Genomic DNA, 21,542 nt, shown 5'->3' with positions numbered 1-21,542 from the left:
TGTGCTGCCTCAGATAGCACCGCGAGTCTGTGGAAAATAAAGAATAATAGGCAACGAAAGAGACCGCCTTTGGGGGCGAGAGGCTTCACGAAGCAGACAAACGGTCACTCTCTCTTTCTCGAGCGCAGCAGCAGCGGCTGCTGCTGCTGCGCTGCTGCTGCTGAAGAACCTGCAGCAGCCCTTATCTGAAGGCCGTTCTTTTCTAAGAAATCCATAGAGTCAAAGACGAAGAACCAACTTAGTGTGTCCATATGCTCGCAAGAAAGAAAACGGCTCCAGGAGATTCCGGCAAAGCTGTAAAAGAGCTTTCTTGCGCAGCCGGTTCTTAGCGATCACCGCTGGTTCGAGCGCACACGTGGGGTGACACGCGGCCTTTTTCGCTGCAGCGGAGGTAAGTCTTGATGCCTTCGTGTAAGAAGACTGACAATCAGCGTTTGGATGCAGCCTCGAAGGCTTTCTTCCAGCAGAAGTCTGCGGGAGAAGTGCTACTTTCAGCAACCGGCGCCTTGACCCTCCTCACGAGACTGGTCATCTGCCGGCCTATGGATGAAAGCTGCTGCGTAAGGATTGCCAGTGAGCTGTACTATCTGCCAGTGGAAAACGTTTCCCCAAGGAGTCTCTTTTTCACTGAACAGCCTTGTATTGGGCGCTCCTTCTGCGCCTCTTGGCAGCAACCCCCGTCCCCCGCCCCCCCGCGCACCACTCACATGCGTAAGGCGCAGAAGGATATCTATGCATGCACCCCGACTCCTGGCGCTTTTAAAGACACTCTACACACGGAGGCACTCCCTCCACGGCGCACCCTTCACCTAAAGCGTAGACTGCGAACCCCCACACAGAGAGACACACGCCCTCCACACGTACAGGCCTGGCAGCGCAGACGAAAGTGCTTGCGCAGACGCGTAGGCTGTGCCGTTGCAAGTTCCTCGTAGCCGCTGATCCCCCGCCGAGTGCTACCGTCCCTTGCAACGCGTGAAGCTGGCGCGAGTGCCGCTTCCTTCTCGACAGGAAGACACACACCGCGCGCTGCTCCCACCCCTAGGGGTTTAGCCGCCTAGAGCGAGCACAAGAGAGATTCTTTCAGTTGATTACAGCTCAGGACTGTCGTAGATCTCAGGACTCCCTTCTCACGTACCAAAACAGCATGGCAGCGCCAGAAAAAGGCAGCAACGCACCGCAACTGCGATACACTAAACCTAAAAATCAAATGCGTTTGAGGACTGCTAGCCAGGGGTTGAGGCCCACGTAAACTTTACGCCGCACAACCCCACCCGAGCGCGTCTGCCAGAGCGCAATGCCGCTCGGCTGTCTCGTATCATGATGAAGGCCGACACTGCCTGATGACTGCGTATGAAATTTCCGCATCGAGCACAGACTTGGCATAGAGCTGTGGACGATAAAAACTGCAAGAGCCGGGTGCATCTTAGAGAAGCCCAGCGCAGTGCGTGTAGCGGGAGAAGCAGTGGACTGCAAGACTCAAGGCAACAGTGTCGGGTGTATTGCGTTCGGGTGTATTGCGTTCTTGCTCCCCGCTGCGCAGCTCGTTGGCAAGCAGGGTGGAAGCTAGTTCGGATCTTCGTCAAGATCCCAGTAGGGCAATGGAACGTTTCGCGCCCTATAGGCAGTAACTTGCTCCTTCGATTTGGGAGACAGTTCCGTCTGATACACGAAACAGTAGCCAGCAGGGGGTCCCCCCAATTCCACAGCCAAATCCTGCAGCAGCATCCGCCGCAGCACACCGACTAGCAATTGAATTCTGCACTCAGCGCGCTAATATGCCGTGCCTGGAGAAGCCCCTGCGTGCTCCCGAGTCACCCCTTCAGAAAACAGTGGCAGCGCTGGACGTAGCAGGATGCTTGGGGTGAGCGTTGCCAACAGCCAGAAAAAGGCGGCTTCGCGCCGTCTTGCGCCCCTTCCACCACATACCTGTTTCTGAACATAGCTGAACCGGCAGGCTGTTAGCAGCGGCTGCAGCTCCTCTTCACGCCAAACTGTTTTTGTAGAAAACAGCGCAACGAGACGTTCCCGGAGGGTCAGTGGCAGCGATGCGGTTGGCAGTCGCAGAAGCTGGCCCTCCACGGCGACAAAGGATCCGCGAAGGGGAGACAGCAGCATGCCTCGCATAAAAGCCTTCCTTTCTTCCGCATTCGGAAGGAGAGACTCGAGCGCAGTGGGGTTCCGACTGTCGCGTGTGGGGACTGTGGCTGCTACTGCGGCGGCGCCCATAATGCGAGCAAAGGCTGCGGCTGCCTCTTCCCCAGCAGCTTCTTCCTCCAAGGATCGGTTGGGGTACAGAAGACACTTAGGCCGCGCTTGCTGCAGCAGCGCACTCTGTGCGAAGTCAGTGCGCATATCTGGATATCCATAGGTGCAGCAGTGCAGCAGAGCATCTGCCGAGAGGGCAGCAGCCGGTGTCTGCTGCAGCTGCTGCAGGTGAAGCCAAAGGGCCACCAGGGGAACGTGGCTAGCAACTGCAAGCAGAAGAGCATCTACCGCTTGCTGCTGCTGCTGCTGCTGCTGCTCTTCGCCCTCAGCGGCAACAATAGCGCGAGCTACAGACTGCAACGCTGCAACGTGGCTGGCTAGATGGGAAGTTCCCCACTGCATGATCCGGAGGGGTACTTGCTGCTGCCAGCGCTTTCCAAGCTCCACGCAGAATGCCTTCGCGTCTACGACACTGACAGGTGCAGACGCGGCGAAGAAGACGCCGTACTGCAGCGGCACCTGCACGCCCAAAGTCTCGGCTACCTCCTCCGCCAGCAGCGCATGCAGCTTGAGAAGATTGACTGCTGCAGTCGCCTGTCGCGCAGCTTGCGGATCGTCGAGGACCTCTTCGAGGCGCCTCAGCATCTCCACGAGATCCTCTCCCGCATGTGACGCTCCTGCACTTTCTCCTGCATTCTGCAGCACCAGCAGCGGGCAAGAGTCTCCGAAGCACGTGGGAAAGGCACTGCTCGAGAGGTGGGGAAACTGCAAGTCACAGAAGTAGCGGAGCAGCTGCAGCAACAAGCCTGGCGTGAGGGGGATGTCGCCACTCTCGAGAGAGCTTGCATCAGCATCTTCCGAAACTTCTGAAGACGCTCCGGTGTCAATCCACAGGCCCGGAATGCTCAAGTCGTGCTTGCGTAAGCAGGCAGCAAGGGCATCAACAGCCGAACCAACTGTGAAACCTCCGCTGCTGCTGCCGAGGCTGCCGCTGCTCAAGGCAAGGCAGTCCATGATGCGGAGAATCCAGCTGCGCAGTTCGCTGCCAGATGCTGAGAAATACCCCCTAACACGCGGATCGTAAAGAAGTGCGCAAGAAGAAGACGGAGGCAGAGATCCCCACAAGGGTGGCAGATGCTGCAGCAATCCCCCGACACGCTGCTGCTCCGTCTGCTTCTGCTGGTCGCTCTGAAGTGGCGATACACTTGGTGGGCTTGCTGCTGCTGCTGCTGCTCGCGCAAAAGGCTGCACGCAAGACAGCCGAGGATCGCCTAGCAGCACTGCTGCTGTCTCCGCTGGCGAGGCTTGAACCTGCTGCAGCAGCACTGCAGACGGGAGGACTGTGCGGCTTGCTACGGCAGCTGCTGCTCTTGGCACTGCCTCCGGGTGTACGGACAGCAGGTGCTGCAGTGGCAGCTGCAGCAACTGGTGCACCTGGTATACGCGTCCTCGCACGCGCTCTAACTGCAGTACTGAGCGGCAAACTCCCACAACTGTCACGCCGTTCCGGCGCTTGCTGCTGCTGCTGCTGTCGGGGGTGATAGTGTCGTTGTCGAAACACCCCTCATGATCAACGCTCATGCCTGCAGCTCCCTCCGAAGCTCCTGCTCTGTCTGAGGCTCTGCAGCCAATAAGGATCTCCCCGTCGACTGTGTTGCGAGAGACGAGGAAACTGCTGGTGCTGCTGCAGAGCAACGCCTCGCCTTCTACCCACATCTGTGCAGATGTAGCCGGAGGCGGCAAGGCAGCAGGTCGACCCTTCAGCAGCAGCAGCCGCTGCTTTCCAGGCCGTTTCGCGTGTCGCTGCAGCTCCTCCCGCAGCAAGTTGTCGAGCTGAAGCAGCTGCCAGGCTCCCTGCATGTGCGGCAGCTGGGGAGAGGGGGCGACAAGCCACACGGCGTCACTCTGCGCCCCATCGGCTGCCGTAGCGGCAGCCGCAGCTGCTGACGAGCCGTGCGGCTGCTGCTGCGAGGGCAAGCCAGCAGCCTGTGCGGCAAAGGCTTCCCTATAGGGATTGAGGGTGGGGGGATCGCAGAAGGAGACAGTTGTCTCGACTGCCCCGTGAAGCTCCCACGCGGCTGTCTCTTCTGCACCCCCGTCGGCAGCATCGGATGCGGTGTATTCGCAGCCTGCCAAGTCCAGCTGCAGGCGCCGACGAACCCTCCTTAGCACCGCGAGAGCTCCAGATCCAGTCGCGGATCTAAAGGGAGCAGCTTTCCCCTGTATGCAGTCTCCTCCTACCTGCAGAACGCAAGAGCCGCTGCTGCCATCGGCAGCAGCAGCAGCAGACGGCCACAGCACGAGGCCCCAAAGTTCGCATCTCGAATCCTGCTGCTGCTGCTGCTGCTGCTGCTGCTGCTGCTGCTGCTTAGCTGCTGTTTCGGGGGAATATTGAAGGGACAAGAGCTTTGCAGCGGCTGCAGGAGATTCTTGAACGGCCAGGAGAGCTTCACCCTGCAGAAACGCACGCACACACAGACAGACACGCACTAACTGCGACTGCGTCCGGCATCGACATGCCGTGCAGAGGAGGCGCGCACAGCACATACACCTCACGAGGCGCAGCAACAGACAGAAGGCCAGAGAAAACTTGCTGATGCGCCTGTCAGAGGCTGCAAAAACGGCAGCACGACCCTCCAGCTTCGTGCATTTACAGACTTGCAAGTCCAGAAGACAGAGGCTCGTATCCACAGCGCCCTCCTCAGGCCAAAGAATCGCTGTCGATAAAGTTAGAGGGGGGACCCCTCCGTCGGCAGCGTCTGACATGCGTCCACTTTCTGGCATTGCAGCCTCAAAAGCTGCGCCTTCAGTGGCCGCTAAGGACCCCAAGGGTGTTGGAGGCATCGCATGTGCGCCTTGTTTCGCCGTTGCAGACGTTCTGCTCTCGCTCTCTGTGTCGGTGTGTATGGACGGCGGGCGGGCATGCGGCGGGGTGTTTAGAGGCGACTGCGGAGAGAAGCTCTCGGGCAAGTAGCCCTTTGCGTATTCAGATACAGCAGAAAAACTTGTGTTTCCGAAGAAAAAGCGTAGGAACAATCAGCCAACGCCGGAATATCTCTGCGCGAGCAGCGCAGCAGCAGCAGCGAAGCGAAAGAGCGTCGGAGCCGCAGGGCTGCTGCCCGAGGTGATGGTGGTGATGGTGGTGGGGTCGGTGGTCTGTGATACTGCGGCTGCCGTGGTTGCGCGAGCTTCTTTCGAACGAACGGCCTCCTAGAAGGCACAAAAATGTTCTCACTGCTATCGCCTCGACTGCGTCTAAGGACGGAGTATTATCCAGGCCGTTTGAGCGCCGCAACGCATGTGCCGCTGATGCTTGCCACACACAGCCCCTACAGAAAACGACGTAACAAGTTCTTTTGAGCGGAGCCGCGCCAACCGCAAAAGTCGTTACCGCTTTAAACTGTCATTCAAGCGACCAGTCTGACTGCGGAGGCAGCTGCGAGAGACGCAGCACAACCTCCCTTGCAGCAAGCGATGCTCCTGCAGCGGTCGCAACAAACTCAGCCCTCTCAGATAAGCGTCAGAACCGCCTCCTTCGCGCTATTAGGTGTGCTGCTCGTGTGTGAGTGCAAGTAGAAGACACAGCGCGCGTCCTTGCCGCCACTCACTGCACTGCAACACCCGCTCTGCACAAACTGCTGCAGCTGTCGTTACAGCTGCCGCTGCAGCTTCCCGCTGCCGCCAGATCCCCGCGTTTTTCGTAGCAACACCCCATTTCCCTCTGCAGGAGCAACAAGGAACCTTAAAGTCAACACTCCGAGCGTTCCACTACGGAGTTTTCTTCTTTCCGTGCAGCAGGACTGTCGGCAGGAGGTCTACGGCAACACTCAAGACAGCGGCAACGCGAACGGCGAAACCCTCACACCATCATGGAGTGGACATGAGGCTTTCTCAAAGCGCCTCTTCAGACCACATTTCCGTGGCAGCACACCCTGCAACAGCTGCAACAGCAGCACTTGCAGCACTTGCACTTGCAGCACTTGCACTTGCAGCCGGAATTTAAACGCCAATGTTGTGGTATTACCATCAGCGCCAGCAGCTGCTGTCTAAGGGCAGCACTCGGTCTAGAGGATTGCAACTGCATAACCAGCCTCCCCATGCGCACCACTGCAAATCTTTTTAGCCACGGCAGCAGGCGGATGGCAGCAGCTGCCGCTCAAGCTGCAGGATCAACGATGCAACAGCAACACGCTACAACAGAGCAGCTTGCAGAGACTGCTGATGGGATGCAGCAGCTGCTCGACATGGCAACCGTCATCTCCCCTTGCGTTCGCTGCATCAACGCTGCCTCGTGGAGCAGCCATGATCAGCAGAAGTGCCGCTTGCGCCTCGTCCATCAGGTTATGGACCCTGCTAACGTGAGATGCCGCCACTGCAGCTGCTGCTGCTGCAGCTTCGATGCTTCGAGCTACCAAACTATCGCAACGCAGTGCAGCAAAGTGGCGAAAGAGGTCAGAATCCTCCCCAACTTCTTATGGTCCTGCCGTGCGGCTGTCTCGACATCCATTTGCGCCTCGGATGTCCACTGACCCCTCCTCCCCAATTCACATTCACAACACATACACGTACACATACACATGCACATTTAAATACACATACACATGCACATTCACATTTAAATACACATTCACATTTAAATACACATTCACATTTAAAGACACATTCACATTCACTTTTAAATACACATGCACATTCACATTCACATTTAAATACACATACACATACACATTTAAATACACATGCACATGCACATTCACATTTAAATACACATTCACATTTAAATACACATTCACATTCACATTTAAATACACATACACATGCACATTCACTTTTAAATACACATTCACATACACATTCACATTTAAATACACATTCACATACACATTCACATTCACTTTTAAATACACATGCACATTCACATTTAAATACACATTCACTTTTAAATGCACATTCACATACACATTCACATTCACTTTTAAATACACATGCACATTCACATTCACATTTAAATACACATACACATACACATTTAAATACACATGCACATGCACATTCACATTTAAATACACATGCACATTCACATTTAAATACACATACACATGCACATTCACATTTAAATACACATTCACATACACATTCACATTCACATTTAAATACACATACACATTCACATACGCACAGAGTGAGGATAGACAACCATCGCCTCCTGTCAACATTTATGATTCCTAAATGAAGTATAATATATATCCGTATATTTTATACATACCTATACACATACATACTTTCAAAGCGCATTTGTACTGTTTGATGACCGCTGCAGCCGGGAGGCGGAGATGTGCTATCGATTTGGCTGTCTCACGGATTACCATTTCACGACAGCCTCGAGCTGCTGAAAGAGCTGCAGCGACGGCAAATGGAGCGTCGTGAAGAGGAATCTGGCCGTTGCTGTCCGTCTGCTTTGATGCATCAACGCCTGTTGCTCGAGCATGGGGGAGGCGAAGAGGCGCTAGAGCTCGCCAACGAGCTCGAACTGACAGCAGCAGCCACGGCTGCAGCGGCTGCAGCCGTCGCTGGAGGAACCCAATGGTCTTCTGATCTCGTGGAGGCAGCGATAAAAGCTGCAGAACCTGCATGGCTATCGCTTGGCCTTCAGAGTGCTGCAACTGCGCCTGCTGCAGGCTTGCTGCCGGTAGCACTGCACAGTCTTCCGCATGCAGCCGACAGCAGCAGCTCTCCTAGCGGCAACGACGGCGGCACCAACAGCAGCCGTGAGAAGCAGATGGCTGTTTCCTTGCAGCAGCAAATCCATATGAATGCGTTCGCCGTCTTGCTGCGTATGGGGCGTTTGGAGGAGGCTGCGCTTGCCGCAGGGTAAGCAGAAAGTCGCTGCTGCTATCGGGAGGTGCTGCCCGTGTGTGGCTGCAGCGTTCGCCACGCTCTTTCTGGTCGTTGAAGAGAGAAAGAGGGAGAAGAAGGATAGAGAGAGGGAGAGAGAGAGGGATAGGGATAGAGAAAGAGGAATAGAGAGAGACGGATAGAGAGAGAGAGAGAAAGAGGACTAGAGAGAGACGGATAGAGAGAGAGAGAAAGAGGAATAGAGAGAGACGGATAGAGAGAGAGAGAGAAAGAGGAATAGAGAGAGACGGATAGAGAGAGAGAAAGAGGACTAGAGAGAGACGGATAGAGAGAGAGAGAAAGAGGACTAGAGAGAGACGGATAGAGAGAGAGAGAAAGAGGACTAGAGAGAGACGGATAGAGAGAGAGAGAAAGAGGACTAGAGAGAGACGGATAGAGAGAAAGAGGACTAGAGAGAGACGGATAGAGAGAGAGAGAGAAAGAGGAATGAAGAGAGACGGATAGAGAGGGAGAGAAAGAGGACTAGAGAAAGAGAGAGAGGTAGAGGAATGGAGAGAGAGAGAGGAAGGATAACGCCAAGGATTGCCCATCAGCAAAGACTTGAAGGGGCGGCTGTAGGAGCTTGCTGCAACACGTGTCTAGTGCGAGTCATGTGTATGTGTGTGTGTGTGTTTGGTTAAGTGTAATTTAGTGCGTATGACCTTTTTTGTTTGCAGCAAAATGGTGCAAGGAAGTGACGGCAGCGGTGCTGCTTGCTCGCTGGCTCTGGCTGCTGCCTTGCTGCAACTTGGGAGTCGCAATCACTACGCTGCTTTGCAGCTGCTGCTTCTCGCTTTGCGACATGCAGTCGTGTTGCTGGAGCTTACAGGAGGCTTTCCAGAGGCGGCAGCAGCTCTGCCCCAAGGTTTCAGTGTAGCGACTCCGAGAGTTGCAGCAGGCGCAGCCGCGTCGAGCTGCGGGGGGGGGGCATTTGGATTGTGCGCAGCCGCGAACACTGCAGCCAGCCAAAGAGCAGCAGCTACGGCAGCAAGAGCAGCAGCAGCAGCTGCTGCTGCTGCTGGCTGCGGGCAGTCGCGGTGTACACCAGCGGCAGCGGCAGAGACTTCCACAGGAATATTTTTGTCTCTGCAAAGGGGCAAGCTGCAGTGGCCTTTGCTTCTTTCTCTGAATGCTGTTGCAACGGTTTCCCTCCATCTTGCGCTGCTGTTGAACAGTCAGCCTCACCTGGTAAGGCAGCTTGCGACAGACCCCACGCGGCTCCTGCAGTCGCTGAAAGAAGCCGTCCACGGCGTCCAGCTCGACCTCGCCGCCTACGGAGCAGAGCAGCGACAGCAGCAACGAGGGCACAAAGAGCAGCGAGAGGAAGAAGAGCAGCCAGAGGAAGAAGAGCAGCGAGAGGAAGAAGAGGACCCCATTTCGCCGCAGCAGCAACGGCAACAGACAAGGCCGTCCACGCCGCTGGTGCAGCAGTTGCAGGGTTGCATGCGGCATCTGGAGGAACTGCGACATCGCCTCGCGCGAAATCTGCAGCCCCCCCAGCCCCGAGAGCAGCAGGCTGCGAGCTGGATCCCCCTGGCAGCCGCTTCGCAGCTGCCAGAAGTGCCTTCTGCAGCCCCAGCAGCGACATCGACCCCCGGCGGAAACGGCGAGGCGCATGCATGCGCCTCCATGCGTGGTCTACCTTTCGGCAGTCTCCGCAGGAACGAGGGCTCTTCCTTGCCTTTCAGGGAGCTCTCGAGGCACCAAGCGGCTGCCGCTGCAGCTGCCGGAGCAGCAGCTGCAGACGCCGCTGCTGCTGCGGCAGCAGCAGGACTGCTCCTGGCGACTGCAGATGCAGCAGACCCCTTCCGGCTTGCAGGCTGCACGAAGCGTCTGGACGCCTCGCCCGACGCGAAAGCAGTCTCCAACGCGCGACTCCTTGCACCTGGCTACCAGCTGCGCAAACCGCTCGGCGCGAGAGCCTCATCAGGCTCTCCCCAAGAACCCCACCGAGCAGAGGCTCCCGAGGCATCCGACTTTCGGCTCGAGGCACCACTCCTCGCAGACCCCTTGCGCGTGCAGCGGCGGCCGCTTTTGCAGCGCTGCACTCCGCGCGCAGCTGCGACGGCAGCAGGCGCGGCTGTGGCTGCCGCCTCCGAAAGAGTCACTTGCTTCCTGGAAATCTCGGATGCATGCGCGCGTCTCATGGCGCTTGTGTGCTCAGCTGGCGCTGTCTTGCGCAGACGCAGCAGCGGAAGCGGCAGCACCCCCCGCAGTGCGACGAGAAGTGCTCCTGAGGGAGAAGCGATTCCGGGGGATCCGCTGAAAGACGCGCTCTTCGGCCGTCACCAACAGCAGCATCTTGCTGCCAAGCTGCGCACCAAGGTTCTGCTCTTGCGCTGCTACGTGCTGGTAGGAAGATGGTGCCGCCCGCAGCAGCGCCCCCCTGCAGCCGCCGTGCAGCAACTGCGACCTCTTCTGCTGCAGTTGCTGCGACACACAGTGACTTCGCTCGTCTGGCCGTGGGGGGGGAGTGTCGGCAGCGAAGTCTGCACAGAATGCGCGAGTAACACCTGCAGCAGCAGCTCTACCCCCATCGCCGACGAAAGCGGCTTCTGCTGCACCAGCTGCCGTGACGGAATGAGCGGCCTTCCGACTGTCTCAACGGAGGTGGACTTGCTGGGGAGTGCAGCGCCACTCGCAGGCTTAGACGCTGCCATGGCTGCAGCCGCTTTGCTGCTGCTGCTTCAGGCAAGCAGCAGCTGCCCGCAGCTGCTGCCGTCGGAAGTCTTGAGCTCGGCTCTGCCTCTCTTCGCCCCTAGACACCACGCCAGCAGACTCTGGAGTCTTTTCTCTGCAGCACAAGCTGCTGCAGTCCGCTGCGGGAGCAGCAGCCATGCACCGCTGTATGCCATAGGACCCCACGTGCCGCCGACATCGTCGTCAGGAGCAGCTGTGGCGCCTTCCCAGCAAACCATGGATTTTTTGTCTGCCTTCCAAAGAGAAGTGTACATGCAGATTTTGTGGCTGCACAAAGCCGCCGCAGACGGAGAGTTCGCACTGACACAAGCAGCTGCAGCTGCTGCTGTCGGGGAGTATCCAGGGTCCATCCTATCCGGAGGCTGGATGGAGACTCCAATGTTTGCTGCTGCCGCTGCTGCTGCATCGCCATGCGCTTCTAGAGCGCTGCTGCTGAAGGAGAGCGTGCTGCTTGCTGCAGCACAGCAGCTGCAGCTGCCGCTGCTCCACTTGCAGCGGCTGCTTCGCTGCTGCTGCTGCACGAAGGGGCCAGAACGGCAACCTTCCGCGCTTGTCGTTGCCTCGGTAGACGCCGATGCTCCTGGATGCATGTGCGGCTTCCAGGGAGCCTTCCAAAGAGAAGTGCTGCTGCTGCTCCAACTGGATCTGCAGCTTGATGCTCTAACGAGCATGGGTGCCAGCAGCATTGGCAGCAGCATGGGTGTCGAGCTGCTTGCGCAGCTGCAGAGAGAAGCGACGGCGGCTTTGCTGCATCATAACTCTACACTGTACATGCAGCTCCAGCTGCGAGTTGCAATGGTGGAATTGCTGCTGCGGCGGTTTGCTAGGGCCATACAGATGCTGCCGCTGCTGCAGCGGCTGTTGCAGCAGCACCATCTGGTGGAGCGATGGGAGCCTCGGATGGTAGCGGAGATGTCTTACTTGAAGGCAGTGTGCTGCTGCCATGTGGGGTCGGCGCTGTTGCAGCAGCAGCACCACCAGGATCTGACTCGCTTAACAAGCGCCAGCCAGAAGTCTACGAGCACGATCACCGAGACACCGCGATTTCAGCAGCAAGTCTCAGAAGCTGACAGCCCTGCCTCGTCTTCCGCGATCCTACATCCAGACGCCTCTCCCACGAAGGAGGCACTCAGGTTCAGCAATTTCAGCGGCTCTGCATGGGAGGAGCACACATTGGGGGGGGGAACCGCCACAGCGAAAATCCCATCTACAGCAGCAGAACTGATGCTGCATGCGGCGGCAGCACACGCGGAAACTGCTCGAAAGGTGTGGAACGCAGATGAACAGGCTCTGGGCTTGCGGAGGGGCAGCTTCCAGCGCAAGCGACAGAGAGATATGCTGGTGGCTTCCCTCACCTCTGTGGCTCTCACACTGCAACAAGCGGCAGCCGAGGCAGTAGCGAGGTCGAAAGGTGAGCAAATGACTGCAGAGCACCTGAGACGGAACGAGGCTATCCGAAAGAGGTTTACTGGGCTGCTGTCTGCGCTGCACGAGGCTCAGCTGCAAGAGACACACCCGCAGCAGAACGCAGCGAATCCAACAGGCAAGAAGCGTGGCTGCGGCTACACGAGTGAGGCAGTTGCCGAGTTCAGCACCGATCCGCCTCAGTGGCAGCAGTGCCCTGTGCGCTGCAAGCGGCGAAGGGCTGATGAGAACGAAATGCTGCGAGGTTCTTCTACAGCAGAAGGGCCTCAAGGAATTTCCGCTTCCACAGGCGCTCTTCACGAGCTGTCTGTGCACCAGCCACCCAGTATCGGTCCCCCACGCGACTAGCTCAGACTTCTCGTCCGAGCTTTGCGCTGTTGCTGTTGCGAGCTCTTTTGAAACCACCTTGCCATAAACCCTCCTTTGTATTCTCAGATTTTCCATTTGCCCCCCGGAGGTCCCCGCCTACCTGGTTGGCAAATTGAGTTGCGGCAGCTCCCAGTTTCCACATGCAGTGGTGCATGAGCAGCAGGGCCCCAATGTGCGAGCCACCATCATAGATTTATCATAGAATGCTGCTGCCTGGGCTAGTAACAAGCTGAACATTCAGCTGTACGTTCCTCAACCATGCGCGTCTGCTTTACAAACAGGCACATAGGCTTGCTGGAGCGTTACACCTTCCCCGTCTGTCCTTGTCGGCCAGCTGCACCCAGTGCCAGAAGCACACACCACCGCATCCCTCCATTTGCAAAACATGAGTGGGAGTCTCATAATGAGACGTCTCCGAGTCTCTATCGCCATGCCCTGTCAAATACATAGAGTGCAAAGCCACAATGCGCAAAGCAGGCTATGGTGCAGCAGCGCTCAAACCAGAACCTCGTACTAGGAACTCCCCGCAAACCTCCAAGAAATTGGTCCTCTCGAACACAGCAAATGCAATATTCAATTTTCCTGCAGCGTAGAGTCAGCCCTTCCCGTCTTTCATCTACATAGACTCTCTGGCAACTATTGCGAAATTCCGCATCGGTGGGGACACTACACTGCAAACGCTGCAGCAGATAATCCCTCCGCAATTCAATCACTGCAGCTGCGTAGGTGGTATGGTCTAGCATCTTAAACGAGAAAAGAACTCTACAGCTTTGTGTTCGGCAGAACAGGAGACGACCGATAAAGATCCTTTAGCGTTGATGCAGAAGTCTTCCTTTTGTGTAACACAGTTATGATTTGCTGATAGATCAGCTTCGATGCTGAAAACGATGGCGGATTTGAAGTTTCGTAAAGCAAACCAAGTTTCCAAGACATTCTGTACAGGTAGTATTCCCGTGCAACCAACAGGTAAGGACCGATATTCCAAGGCGCAATCCTAAGGTGTGCAATATTAATGTGCCGCTGCAGATGCACAGAGGATTCGATACGCCCCGCACAAAGCGGAATGCAATCTGCCCTGCCTTTCGTATTTGGCCACTGTGCATGCATCCAGTTAGCATCAAAAAGGCACATTAAAAAGAAATACTGTCTTAGCAGTGTCCAACGCAGATTAGAATTTGGAATATATTAAGAAATACTTGAATTTTTGCGTAGCCTCGGCAAGAAAATTGCTGGGGGATCTCATGCGAAACCCGCGCACTTCCTTTCAATCTGTGCTCTAGGAAACGTAGGTATTCAAGCTTCTACAAAATGAGTATGCATCGCCTTCACGTTGATGCTCTTGTAATGTCGTGTAGCAATAGACCTAGGACGATAAAGACCAGGGGTCTGGCGAACCGGAAGGTATTGCCAACTACCGGCAACTGTCTATTGATTTGTGCTAATAGTCAGGATTTGGGGCATCAAGTATGATACAATGCTTTCACAGTGCCCATCGGCTTGATTTCATTGCATATTTCCCCAACTGTCTCATCGTTAGCTCGGTTCCATCGAAGTGTTGCATCATCGTATTCACCACCCCACAAATTGCAAATTATCGACATTTGGTGATGCACCCACATCAACGAAACCAGGTTTTATTTGGCTCAAAAGCTCTTATGTCTGGGGTGGCCTACATTTTGCTATTTTTCTCGTCAGATCTCGTAATGTGCTCGTGATAATATTTGCTCTGCCCACTTACGAAACTGATTTAAGTAGGAAACGCAGATAATCCACCAGTGCAAGAATGCCATATCGGTGTATACATACAGGGTTCTTGGGCTATCTCAGTTTTTTGTCTAGGTGTACTACCAGTATGCCCCCTTTGCCGTAAACTGTCTGTACAAGTGTGCCTCCAAATGCAACAGAGACGCCTCCACGGCGGTACCCTCCCTTCAGGATCTCCATCGAAAGATTACCACCAAACGCTTAAGCGGTTGGACTTTTTCAAAGAAATGTGTACTATTCCGAAACCTTTAGCTGCAGTGTCTAGCTGTAAAGGGCTGAGTGCCACTAATTGACTTCGGGGTCCTCGGTTCATATATGTTGTTCATTGCAGTGTGCTACTAGCTCAATACACGAAGACACAATCTTTTGTGCATAAATTCTACAGGCGGTGTGCAGCTAGCTGTGAATACTCCGAGTGCTCGGAGTTTGTGCATTACGCGATCCGTAGCTTTTCTTCTCCCCCTTTGTTGGAAACTGTGAAGGGCACAAGCAGTGAAAAGCATGCCCTTTTGGAAACCACTCGGGAGGTTTCTATCAAGCGTGTGCAGAGTCTGAAGGAAAATGTTCCCCTACGGGCACCTCTGATGAGGCGTTTCAGTTACCCTCAGCGAACAGGTTTCCTGCTATTCGACAGCCAGGGTGCAAGTACTACACCCTTTCGGCAGGCCAAACAGTACCACACAGTCGCATACAGCCACTAAATGCCCAATTACAAGCATGCAGGATATGTCAGCAAATCGTGGAGAAATCCCTGCTTCAGAGCAAATGACATTCGAAAAGCAAGTCTTTCACTCAAGCCTCACACAGTTTCCAGTGGAGTGCTAATTATTCTAGTGGCAGCTATCTGTGTGAGGACAAAGTTGGCCTCACATGGGCCCAGGTGTGCCCTGCTGAGGCTTGCGCTAGTTTGCTGTGCACCTGGACGGGTGCCAAGGACCATTCAGCACTGTACTCTGCAGTTAGAAAGGTAGATAAGAATAAGCGAAGCGGAGCAAAAACTTTGAACTCCCAATGCAAGGTAAGGCTCAGTTGCTTGGACCAATATTTTTGACAGATTTTAAACTATGTGAGCCAGTAAAAGCTGAAGCGGGTTTTTCCTGCAGTAGATTTGGTGTGTGAGCAACCATTGTCTGATCCGTAATAACGCATCATATGGCAAATACAGGACTGGCGCGCTGTGCAGTGGCAAGAAAGAGCAGCAAAGAGCATCCCCGTGAACTCGTTTTCGTTCGTCTGCGTCGAAGATCTGGCAACTGGCCACATGACCAGGGAGCATAGCCAAGAAGTACAAGCAACGGGGGCTGGCATCAATGCACTCCAGCCTTACGCGGGCAATTTTGAGCCTTGCGACACCGCAGCCTGCTTTCACTAAGAGCCAGAAGGCTCGCGTTAGACAGCAGGGGGACCAGAAGCGACTCGTGCTGGTGCAGTCGTTAGCCTTGGTCCTTCAGTGCGGAGCAACCCGCTGTGCCGCTGGTTTCCCTCATCGCTCTGCGCGGCGATCTGTGTATGTAGAAACGACGCACCCACTGAGGTTGGTTGCGGAAAAGAATTGTGGTGCAGTTTGGAGCAGAATGCTCCAGCAGACTGTAGGTCGGCACTTGTATGGACACTCGCGCGTTTGCTTATTGGGAGATCCTGTGGAGAACGGCCACTGACAGGGGATCGAACGTCGCGACCGCTTTCGAAATTCAGGCTGCAGTACCGCAAGCAAATCCAGAAACACCACGGGAGCGTACCCGTAATTCAGTGCAAACGCATTGACCTCGATCTCCGCAGGGCTTGTTGCCGCCCTAGCTCGTTCATCATGCAGCATGCATGCATGCATGCATGAGCTTTCCAGAAAGCGAGCCTTCCTTACTGTCTACACAGACTCATTAGAATACACCGAAACGACAGCAGTTCGACGCTGTTTCGCTGATTTTTGAACGCAGCGATTCAGACTTTGACGAGGGAAGCAACGACGCACCGAGACCGGAAGTCGCGGTGCGGAGGAGGCTTGTCCTTCTCGCGGATCAGTGCGGCAAAACTCGAGTAGGCTGTGAGCATCCGGAAGGCAAGACGAAGCACAAATAAGAGCTCGCCTGTGCTACTCATAGAGGATTCGAAATATAACCGCATGATCGTGTGGCTGCTCCCTCGAAGGGTCAATAAAATATGTGGCTAGACACGCGAAGCGGATTAGCTGCTTCCGTAGGCAGGAGCCAGAGCGCACAAAGGTGTCCATCTTCGTCCTCTTCCTGAGATAAAGCAGACGCGATGCTCTGGCTAAATAGGGGGTCTCCGAGTGCCCTGCGGCAGTCATCAAGGGAGAGTCGCCCTGCGGCCAAAGGGGAGGAGCGAAACGCAACATACATCACGCCGTTGCACGCGTGCCGACTCGCTACGCAAATCGAATGGGATTTGTCTACTACTGCAATATCGTCCCTTCCTGCTGAATCGTAAAATGAGCGGTGACGGCCCCAGGGGCCCCTCAAATTTCATTGTAATTCCTCGACGAGAGCCACCTCGACGTGTATTTCCCCTACCATCGCGGTCAGCATCCAACTTGGCGAACGCCGCTTTTAACAGAGATTCCTCCGGCTCGATTAAGGAACCGATCTGTGCAGCGGCGAATACTGAGTCGCCCATGCATGCAAGGGTCATCGCAGCACCAACAGGCATAGCACATAGCTCACAGACTTCGCAGCACATGCGTTATTCAGTCTTCGTGAACGAGGCCGTCGGAGGTCAGTGGACTTGCAAGCACACCGCTGCCATGCAGTTCTGTTGTTACGATACAGACGAAGCGGAAAAGAGCATCTGAACGTGCGTGGAGACGCCGTCCATTGACTGCCACATCTCGCAGGCTAAAGTTGATTTCTGAAGAACACAACACCCTTTTCGCTATCCAAACCGCCTCATGCCCACTCACCTGAAAACGTAATCTCTGAGTCTTTGCTGATATCCAGGGCCTCAAATATTTCTTCTACCTGGTCACGCACGAAACTCGACAACGGAAGCATTCCAGCCGATGCCATCTGCCACTGCAGAAGAAGCGCGAGTCGGTGGCAAGAAACACACTGCACTCCCTCCTTGTTGATGTCAGGAGAGGCCCTCCTGCCCGATCCCAAATGCCGCACATTAGCATCAGCACATACGCAAGCAATGAACCGATTACCCAGTCCTAAACATCTACGTGCTCTTGGTATTCACGGCATCAAGGCGCATGTGCGTGCTACATACTCCCACTGCTAGTGTGATGCAACATGGCAGATATCGAGGCTGAACTTCACCGCGAACTAAAAAATCAGAAGATGTTCAGACACATCGGAAATCCAATACCTCTTCGTCTACAAGCGGCTCCAGCTGCGCTCTCTGGAGCGTCCTCCTCAGGTCTTCTAGTGTGAGGCATCCGGAGCTGGAGTGGGATGCTGCCGCAAACAGCTTCCCCACAGCTGAGCAAGAAAGGGACAGAATAAAAGGGATACAAGTTGTGTAAATGCACTGCTCCCGAATGCAGGCCTACACGCCTACACATGGCGCCTCCTCCACTGCGCTGCCTTGAGGCAAGGGGAGAGAGTGAGCGCTCATGATGTTGACTTAGGCGTGTGCTCCGAGTAAATTGCCATCACAGAGAGTCTAATCAAGCAACCTGATTGACTGCTTTTCCCGAGATTCCTTGATAGCCACTCGAACGGGGGCTTCTTACACACTTAGCATGTGAGAGAGATAAAGAGGGAGAGCGATAAAGAGCGAGCGAGAGAGAGAGAGAAAAGAGACCTTGTCTTACAAAAGATCAGACGCGGCAGGGAAAATGGAGGTGTCAACTTTGGCGATGCCTTACATTCGCATTGATCAGAGTTCAGACAATACGCGCACATCAAGAGCGATGCGCGACGCAAGGCGCCACTGTTTGCAAACCACCGAAGCCTAAGGATACCGCAGCAGCAACCGCACCGGTCCAGGAAGACGTGTGTTCATATGTATATATATATGCACGGATTTGACCTGCTGAAGTGCACATTGGCTCTAGGCAGCAGCAACACGTCCTTCAATTGCCACGCCTCGTTACGTTCGGATTTTGCCAACCGACGCGCACACTGCAAACTCAACAGCGTCCATGGATTGCTAGCCTCCCACGTGCATGAGTTTCCCGTTCGTGTCAGCCCTGTAAGGCCTGTGAGCTCACCCTGCAACGCATGCAGGGGGCAAGCACTGGTAGGCGTGCATCTGCCCGAAGAGCCAAGGCTGCAAATATTTACAACAGACACACAGAAATCGCCCCAAATCGCCTGCTAGGCGCTATCCCCTGTAATACTGTGCAACTCCTGAAGGAGGCGTTTTTGATTCATTAGAGTCCCCCCAAAGTGCCAAAGAAATCGCTCTAAAAGTCTGAGACTGTGCCTAGTTGGTGAAGAGCAACATTTTACGTGTTCCAAGGCCTGTTGGGGGGTGAGGCGAGTGCTGCGGAGAGAAACGTATGCACAGCAAACGCAAGGAGGTAAGGTGTGCGTACATGCGTTATATGTAACATACACTATATGTATTTTATATGAACGCTAACTGAAGAAGAAGACGCCCTCCCCTCCCTCCAAGAAGCCTTACTGTGGACTAATGGTTAGCAGCTGCATCACGAAGGAACTCGCCTCCTCGGATACTCCCGCTTTTCTACGAAATCCAGAAGCAGCACAGACGATGGGCAAGGCCTGCAAAGAGGGCCTGCCGGAGCAAACGATGTGATGACTAGGGTAGAGGATCCTGTGTGTTCTCCGCACTCAGAGCTTACTCAAGGTGCTGCATGTTGACTGCACCAGAGAGGATCTGGCGGATTATGTCCTGCCGCGAACCTTGGAAAGGAGGTCGCCCACAAAGGAGCTGGTAGGCTGCGGGGCAGGCATAACAGTGCAAGTGCACGAAGGCGCTTTCCACCCAACGTCGCTCATGAGCCACAGTCATGCATCGTTCGAAGCCGTGAAAGTCGATGCGAGGACTCTCGCCGGTATACACTGTTCATCAGCTTCTCGAAAGCCTGCTTTGCCTGCCTAGAGAATGGCTGCTGCATGCTGGTAGACGCTGCACACGTACGACCCGAAGAGCAGTGCACTCTGCAGTGACCAGCTCAGCTGGCGATTTCAGCGGCAGTGGTGTTTACACCAACGCACCAATAACACCCAAAGACCACATGTCGCAAGCCTCGGTGTAGCGTCCCAAAAGGACATCTGCAGAGTGCCGAGCAGACAGGCTCCCCAGTGGAGACACTCGAAGATGACGATGACGGTGAAGGCAGCCCTTCATTAGCGCTCCCAGGTGCATACGCAGCGGGCAGACATCGAAGCCTGTCTCCGTCGCGAGGAGATGTGCCTCTTACGCACACACACCACCGCCCCCTGGTAGCGCAGCGGTCCGCACGAATGCGCCTAGGGCCCCGCAGCTGAGCCTTCTCGCTGTGCATGCGCATGGCGGCGACTTGCCGAGCAGCTTACCGGGACTGGTGTATATTAGAATGCCACAGGCTGCGTTTAGACGGCCCTCCTTATTGCGCCAGCGCGTGCAGTGACTCAGGCCGTAAAGCTTCAGGCAGGAGAGATCGCCGGAATTCGTCAGCTGCCAACTCTCGAGGCGGAGATCACGGTGGACTATCCCGCGTCCTTGGAGAAAGCCAATCGCCTTTACCATCTGCAGCAGGCGGCAACACCCCGGCGAAGACGTAGAGTAATGCAGCAGCTCTGCATGCTCTTAAGTAGAATCTGCATGCTCTTGAGTAGAATCTGCATGCTCTTAAGTAGAATCTGCATGCCAACTCCTGAGTACCTCGTCAAGAACCCGCTACTGCACTGAGAAACCAGTCACCTACCTGTAGAACCAGCTGTCTAGACACCTCCTCCGGACACTTTTGCAGCGAAGCCAAGTAATCATACAGCGAGCCCCCTGTGGCGCATGCGAGCTCCGTCACCCCCCAAATCGAATCGGTGGCTTCACACTAAACAAGGTGAGGATTTCGTGCCCCCCAGTTTCTCCCGAAGCTGCACAGCGCGCAAAGTGCAACCGAGTGCCTCGCCATTCTTCGCCATCTGAACAGGCCTTCTCACCTGGGCAGAACTCTGATACCAGGTAGACCCCGCTTTCATCTTCGAAAACATCCAACAACCTGCACAGCCACAGGCACAAGCACAACTGCCGTCCTCGATAAACACACGCCACTAACGGCCAAGGAAGGCGATTTAGTACCGCGATCCCCACAGCAGCCGCTCGAAGTGCCGAATGGTCGTATCTGGAGAGATTCGGTTGCAAGCCTGCTTTCTTCACATGTGTGCAGGCAGCTCAGAAGCATGCGATTCGCAGAGTATTTACTCAATTTCAAGCTCTGTGGAAGACCAAGGGCGGCAACACAGTGCGTGTGTAGGAGCCTTCTTCAGCACAATTTAAAACTGAAATGACGTGCCTGGCAATGTGAGGATGGTCTAGGGAGAGCCAAATCTCTACTTCCTTCTTTATAGATTCCAACTGAGAAGGATCCTCAAGGTGCTTCCGCTTCAAAAGAACCTCCGCTTTGCGTCCGCTGCGCCTGCACGTCACTCTGCACACTCTTCCTGCATTTTCTCTCCGAAGGAACACGAAATCAAAGTTGTATGCATTCCCGATGTTATCATTCATCAGCCGGCTTGTATACTGCATACACAATAACGGGACACACGCTGTTAATCATATCGTCAAGAAAGCAATACAGCGAGCATGTTCGCATGCACTGGATTGCTTGCCTTCAGTCGTGTGCAAGAACTGTGCTTCTCGCCAAAAGGCTCGATCACAGCTCAACAGAAGCAAGCCGAACTATCGTCCGCTGTACCAGAGAGCCAACCTATCCAGATATATAATCCTGAGCAGTTGCATTTATATAGGGAAGAGTATATGCATGCTCTCAGGATTGTAAATACTGTTCTACACAGATACAGACAAACATAATACGCGATCCATCGCGAATCGATTACGGCTGCCCAGTAACTGAGTTAAGGGCTCACCGCTGCAAACATCAGCAATTGCCTCACCTTAATGACGCTTTCTTGAACCTGTTGAGTCACGTAACTAATGAGTGTTGTGTGGGTCTGAGAAGCCTTCGTTTCTGTTTGGGTTCCCTTGATCCGCGAGAGACTGGCAGAAGGCACCTCTCGGCCCCTCAAGTGCTGCAGCGATTGGTTAGCCCCCAT

The 21,542-nt window shown here is 54.9% G+C and overlaps 3 protein-coding genes across 3 annotated transcripts; 1 reads left to right on the top strand and 2 right to left on the bottom strand.

Annotated features, from left to right (window-relative positions):
• Positions 1 to 1,563: 1,563 nt before the first annotated feature.
• On the bottom strand, positions 1,564 to 6,542 carry LOC34622656. The gene is made up of 4 exons (XM_026334763.1): positions 6,450 to 6,542; positions 4,864 to 5,181; positions 1,927 to 4,659; positions 1,564 to 1,713 (listed from the first exon to the last, which is right to left on the bottom strand). The coding sequence occupies exons 1-4, from the start codon at positions 6,540 to 6,542 to the stop codon at positions 1,564 to 1,566; spliced, it is 3,294 nt and encodes a 1,097-aa protein (XP_026190548.1).
• Positions 6,543 to 6,603: 61 nt separating this feature from the next.
• On the top strand, positions 6,604 to 12,750 carry LOC34621810. Its single transcript, XM_026334762.1, has 7 exons — positions 6,604 to 6,690; positions 7,526 to 8,076; positions 8,778 to 8,854; positions 9,080 to 9,453; positions 9,592 to 11,009; positions 11,043 to 12,211; positions 12,683 to 12,750. The coding sequence occupies exons 1-7, from the start codon at positions 6,604 to 6,606 to the stop codon at positions 12,748 to 12,750; spliced, it is 3,744 nt and encodes a 1,247-aa protein (XP_026190547.1).
• A 2,997-nt stretch (positions 12,751 to 15,747) lies between these two features.
• Positions 15,748 to 21,542, bottom strand: LOC34621811 (probable myosin light chain kinase DDB_G0275057). The gene is made up of 15 exons (XM_026334761.1): positions 21,384 to 21,542; positions 20,783 to 21,009; positions 20,430 to 20,488; positions 20,195 to 20,268; positions 19,824 to 20,016; positions 19,503 to 19,559; positions 19,127 to 19,223; positions 18,946 to 19,008; positions 18,185 to 18,270; positions 17,683 to 17,795; positions 17,273 to 17,330; positions 16,887 to 16,976; positions 16,574 to 16,678; positions 16,328 to 16,397; positions 15,748 to 16,039 (listed from the first exon to the last, which is right to left on the bottom strand). The coding sequence occupies exons 1-15, from the start codon at positions 21,540 to 21,542 to the stop codon at positions 15,748 to 15,750; spliced, it is 1,743 nt and encodes a 580-aa protein (XP_026190546.1).

This window comes from Cyclospora cayetanensis, unplaced genomic scaffold (genome assembly GCF_002999335.1).
Source record: "Cyclospora cayetanensis isolate NF1_C8 unplaced genomic scaffold, CcayRef3 CcayRef3_contig_5, whole genome shotgun sequence".
NCBI classification, from domain to species: domain Eukaryota; phylum Apicomplexa; class Conoidasida; order Eucoccidiorida; family Eimeriidae; genus Cyclospora; species Cyclospora cayetanensis.
The sequence above is the reverse complement of the archived record's forward strand: the minus strand, read 5'-3'. Positions and strand labels throughout refer to the sequence as shown.

Bases quoted from the DNA above. Each gene is read 5' to 3' on its own strand.
- LOC34622656 (XM_026334763.1), bottom strand. From the start codon at position 6,542: ATGGACGAGGCGCAAGCGGCACTTCTGCTGATCATGGCTGCTCCACGA. The intron at 5,182-6,449 runs GTCGAGCAGCTG...GAATACGCAAAG, and splicing joins GGGGAGATGACGGTTGCCAT to GGCTACTTGCCCGAGAGCTT. The intron at 4,660-4,863 runs GTCTGTAAATGC...GCGTTTCTGCAG, and splicing joins TCTGTCTTCTGGACTTGCAA to GGTGAAGCTCTCCTGGCCGT.
- LOC34621810 (XM_026334762.1), top strand. From the start codon at position 6,604: ATGCTTCGAGCTACCAAACTATCGCAACGCAGTGCAGCAAAGTGGCGA. The intron at 8,855-9,079 runs GTCGCAATCACT...AAAGAGCAGCAG, and splicing joins TGCCTTGCTGCAACTTGGGA to CTACGGCAGCAAGAGCAGCA. The intron at 11,010-11,042 runs GCAAACCATGGA...TGCCTTCCAAAG, and splicing joins GCAGCTGTGGCGCCTTCCCA to AGAAGTGTACATGCAGATTT.
- LOC34621811 (XM_026334761.1), bottom strand. From the start codon at position 21,542: ATGGGGGCTAACCAATCGCTGCAGCACTTGAGGGGCCGAGAGGTGCCT. The intron at 20,269-20,429 runs GTGAGAAGGCCT...CATGCGCCACAG, and splicing joins GGTATCAGAGTTCTGCCCAG to GGGGCTCGCTGTATGATTAC. The intron at 19,009-19,126 runs GTAAGCTCTGAG...TGGATTTCGTAG, and splicing joins GTCAACATGCAGCACCTTGA to AAAAGCGGGAGTATCCGAGG.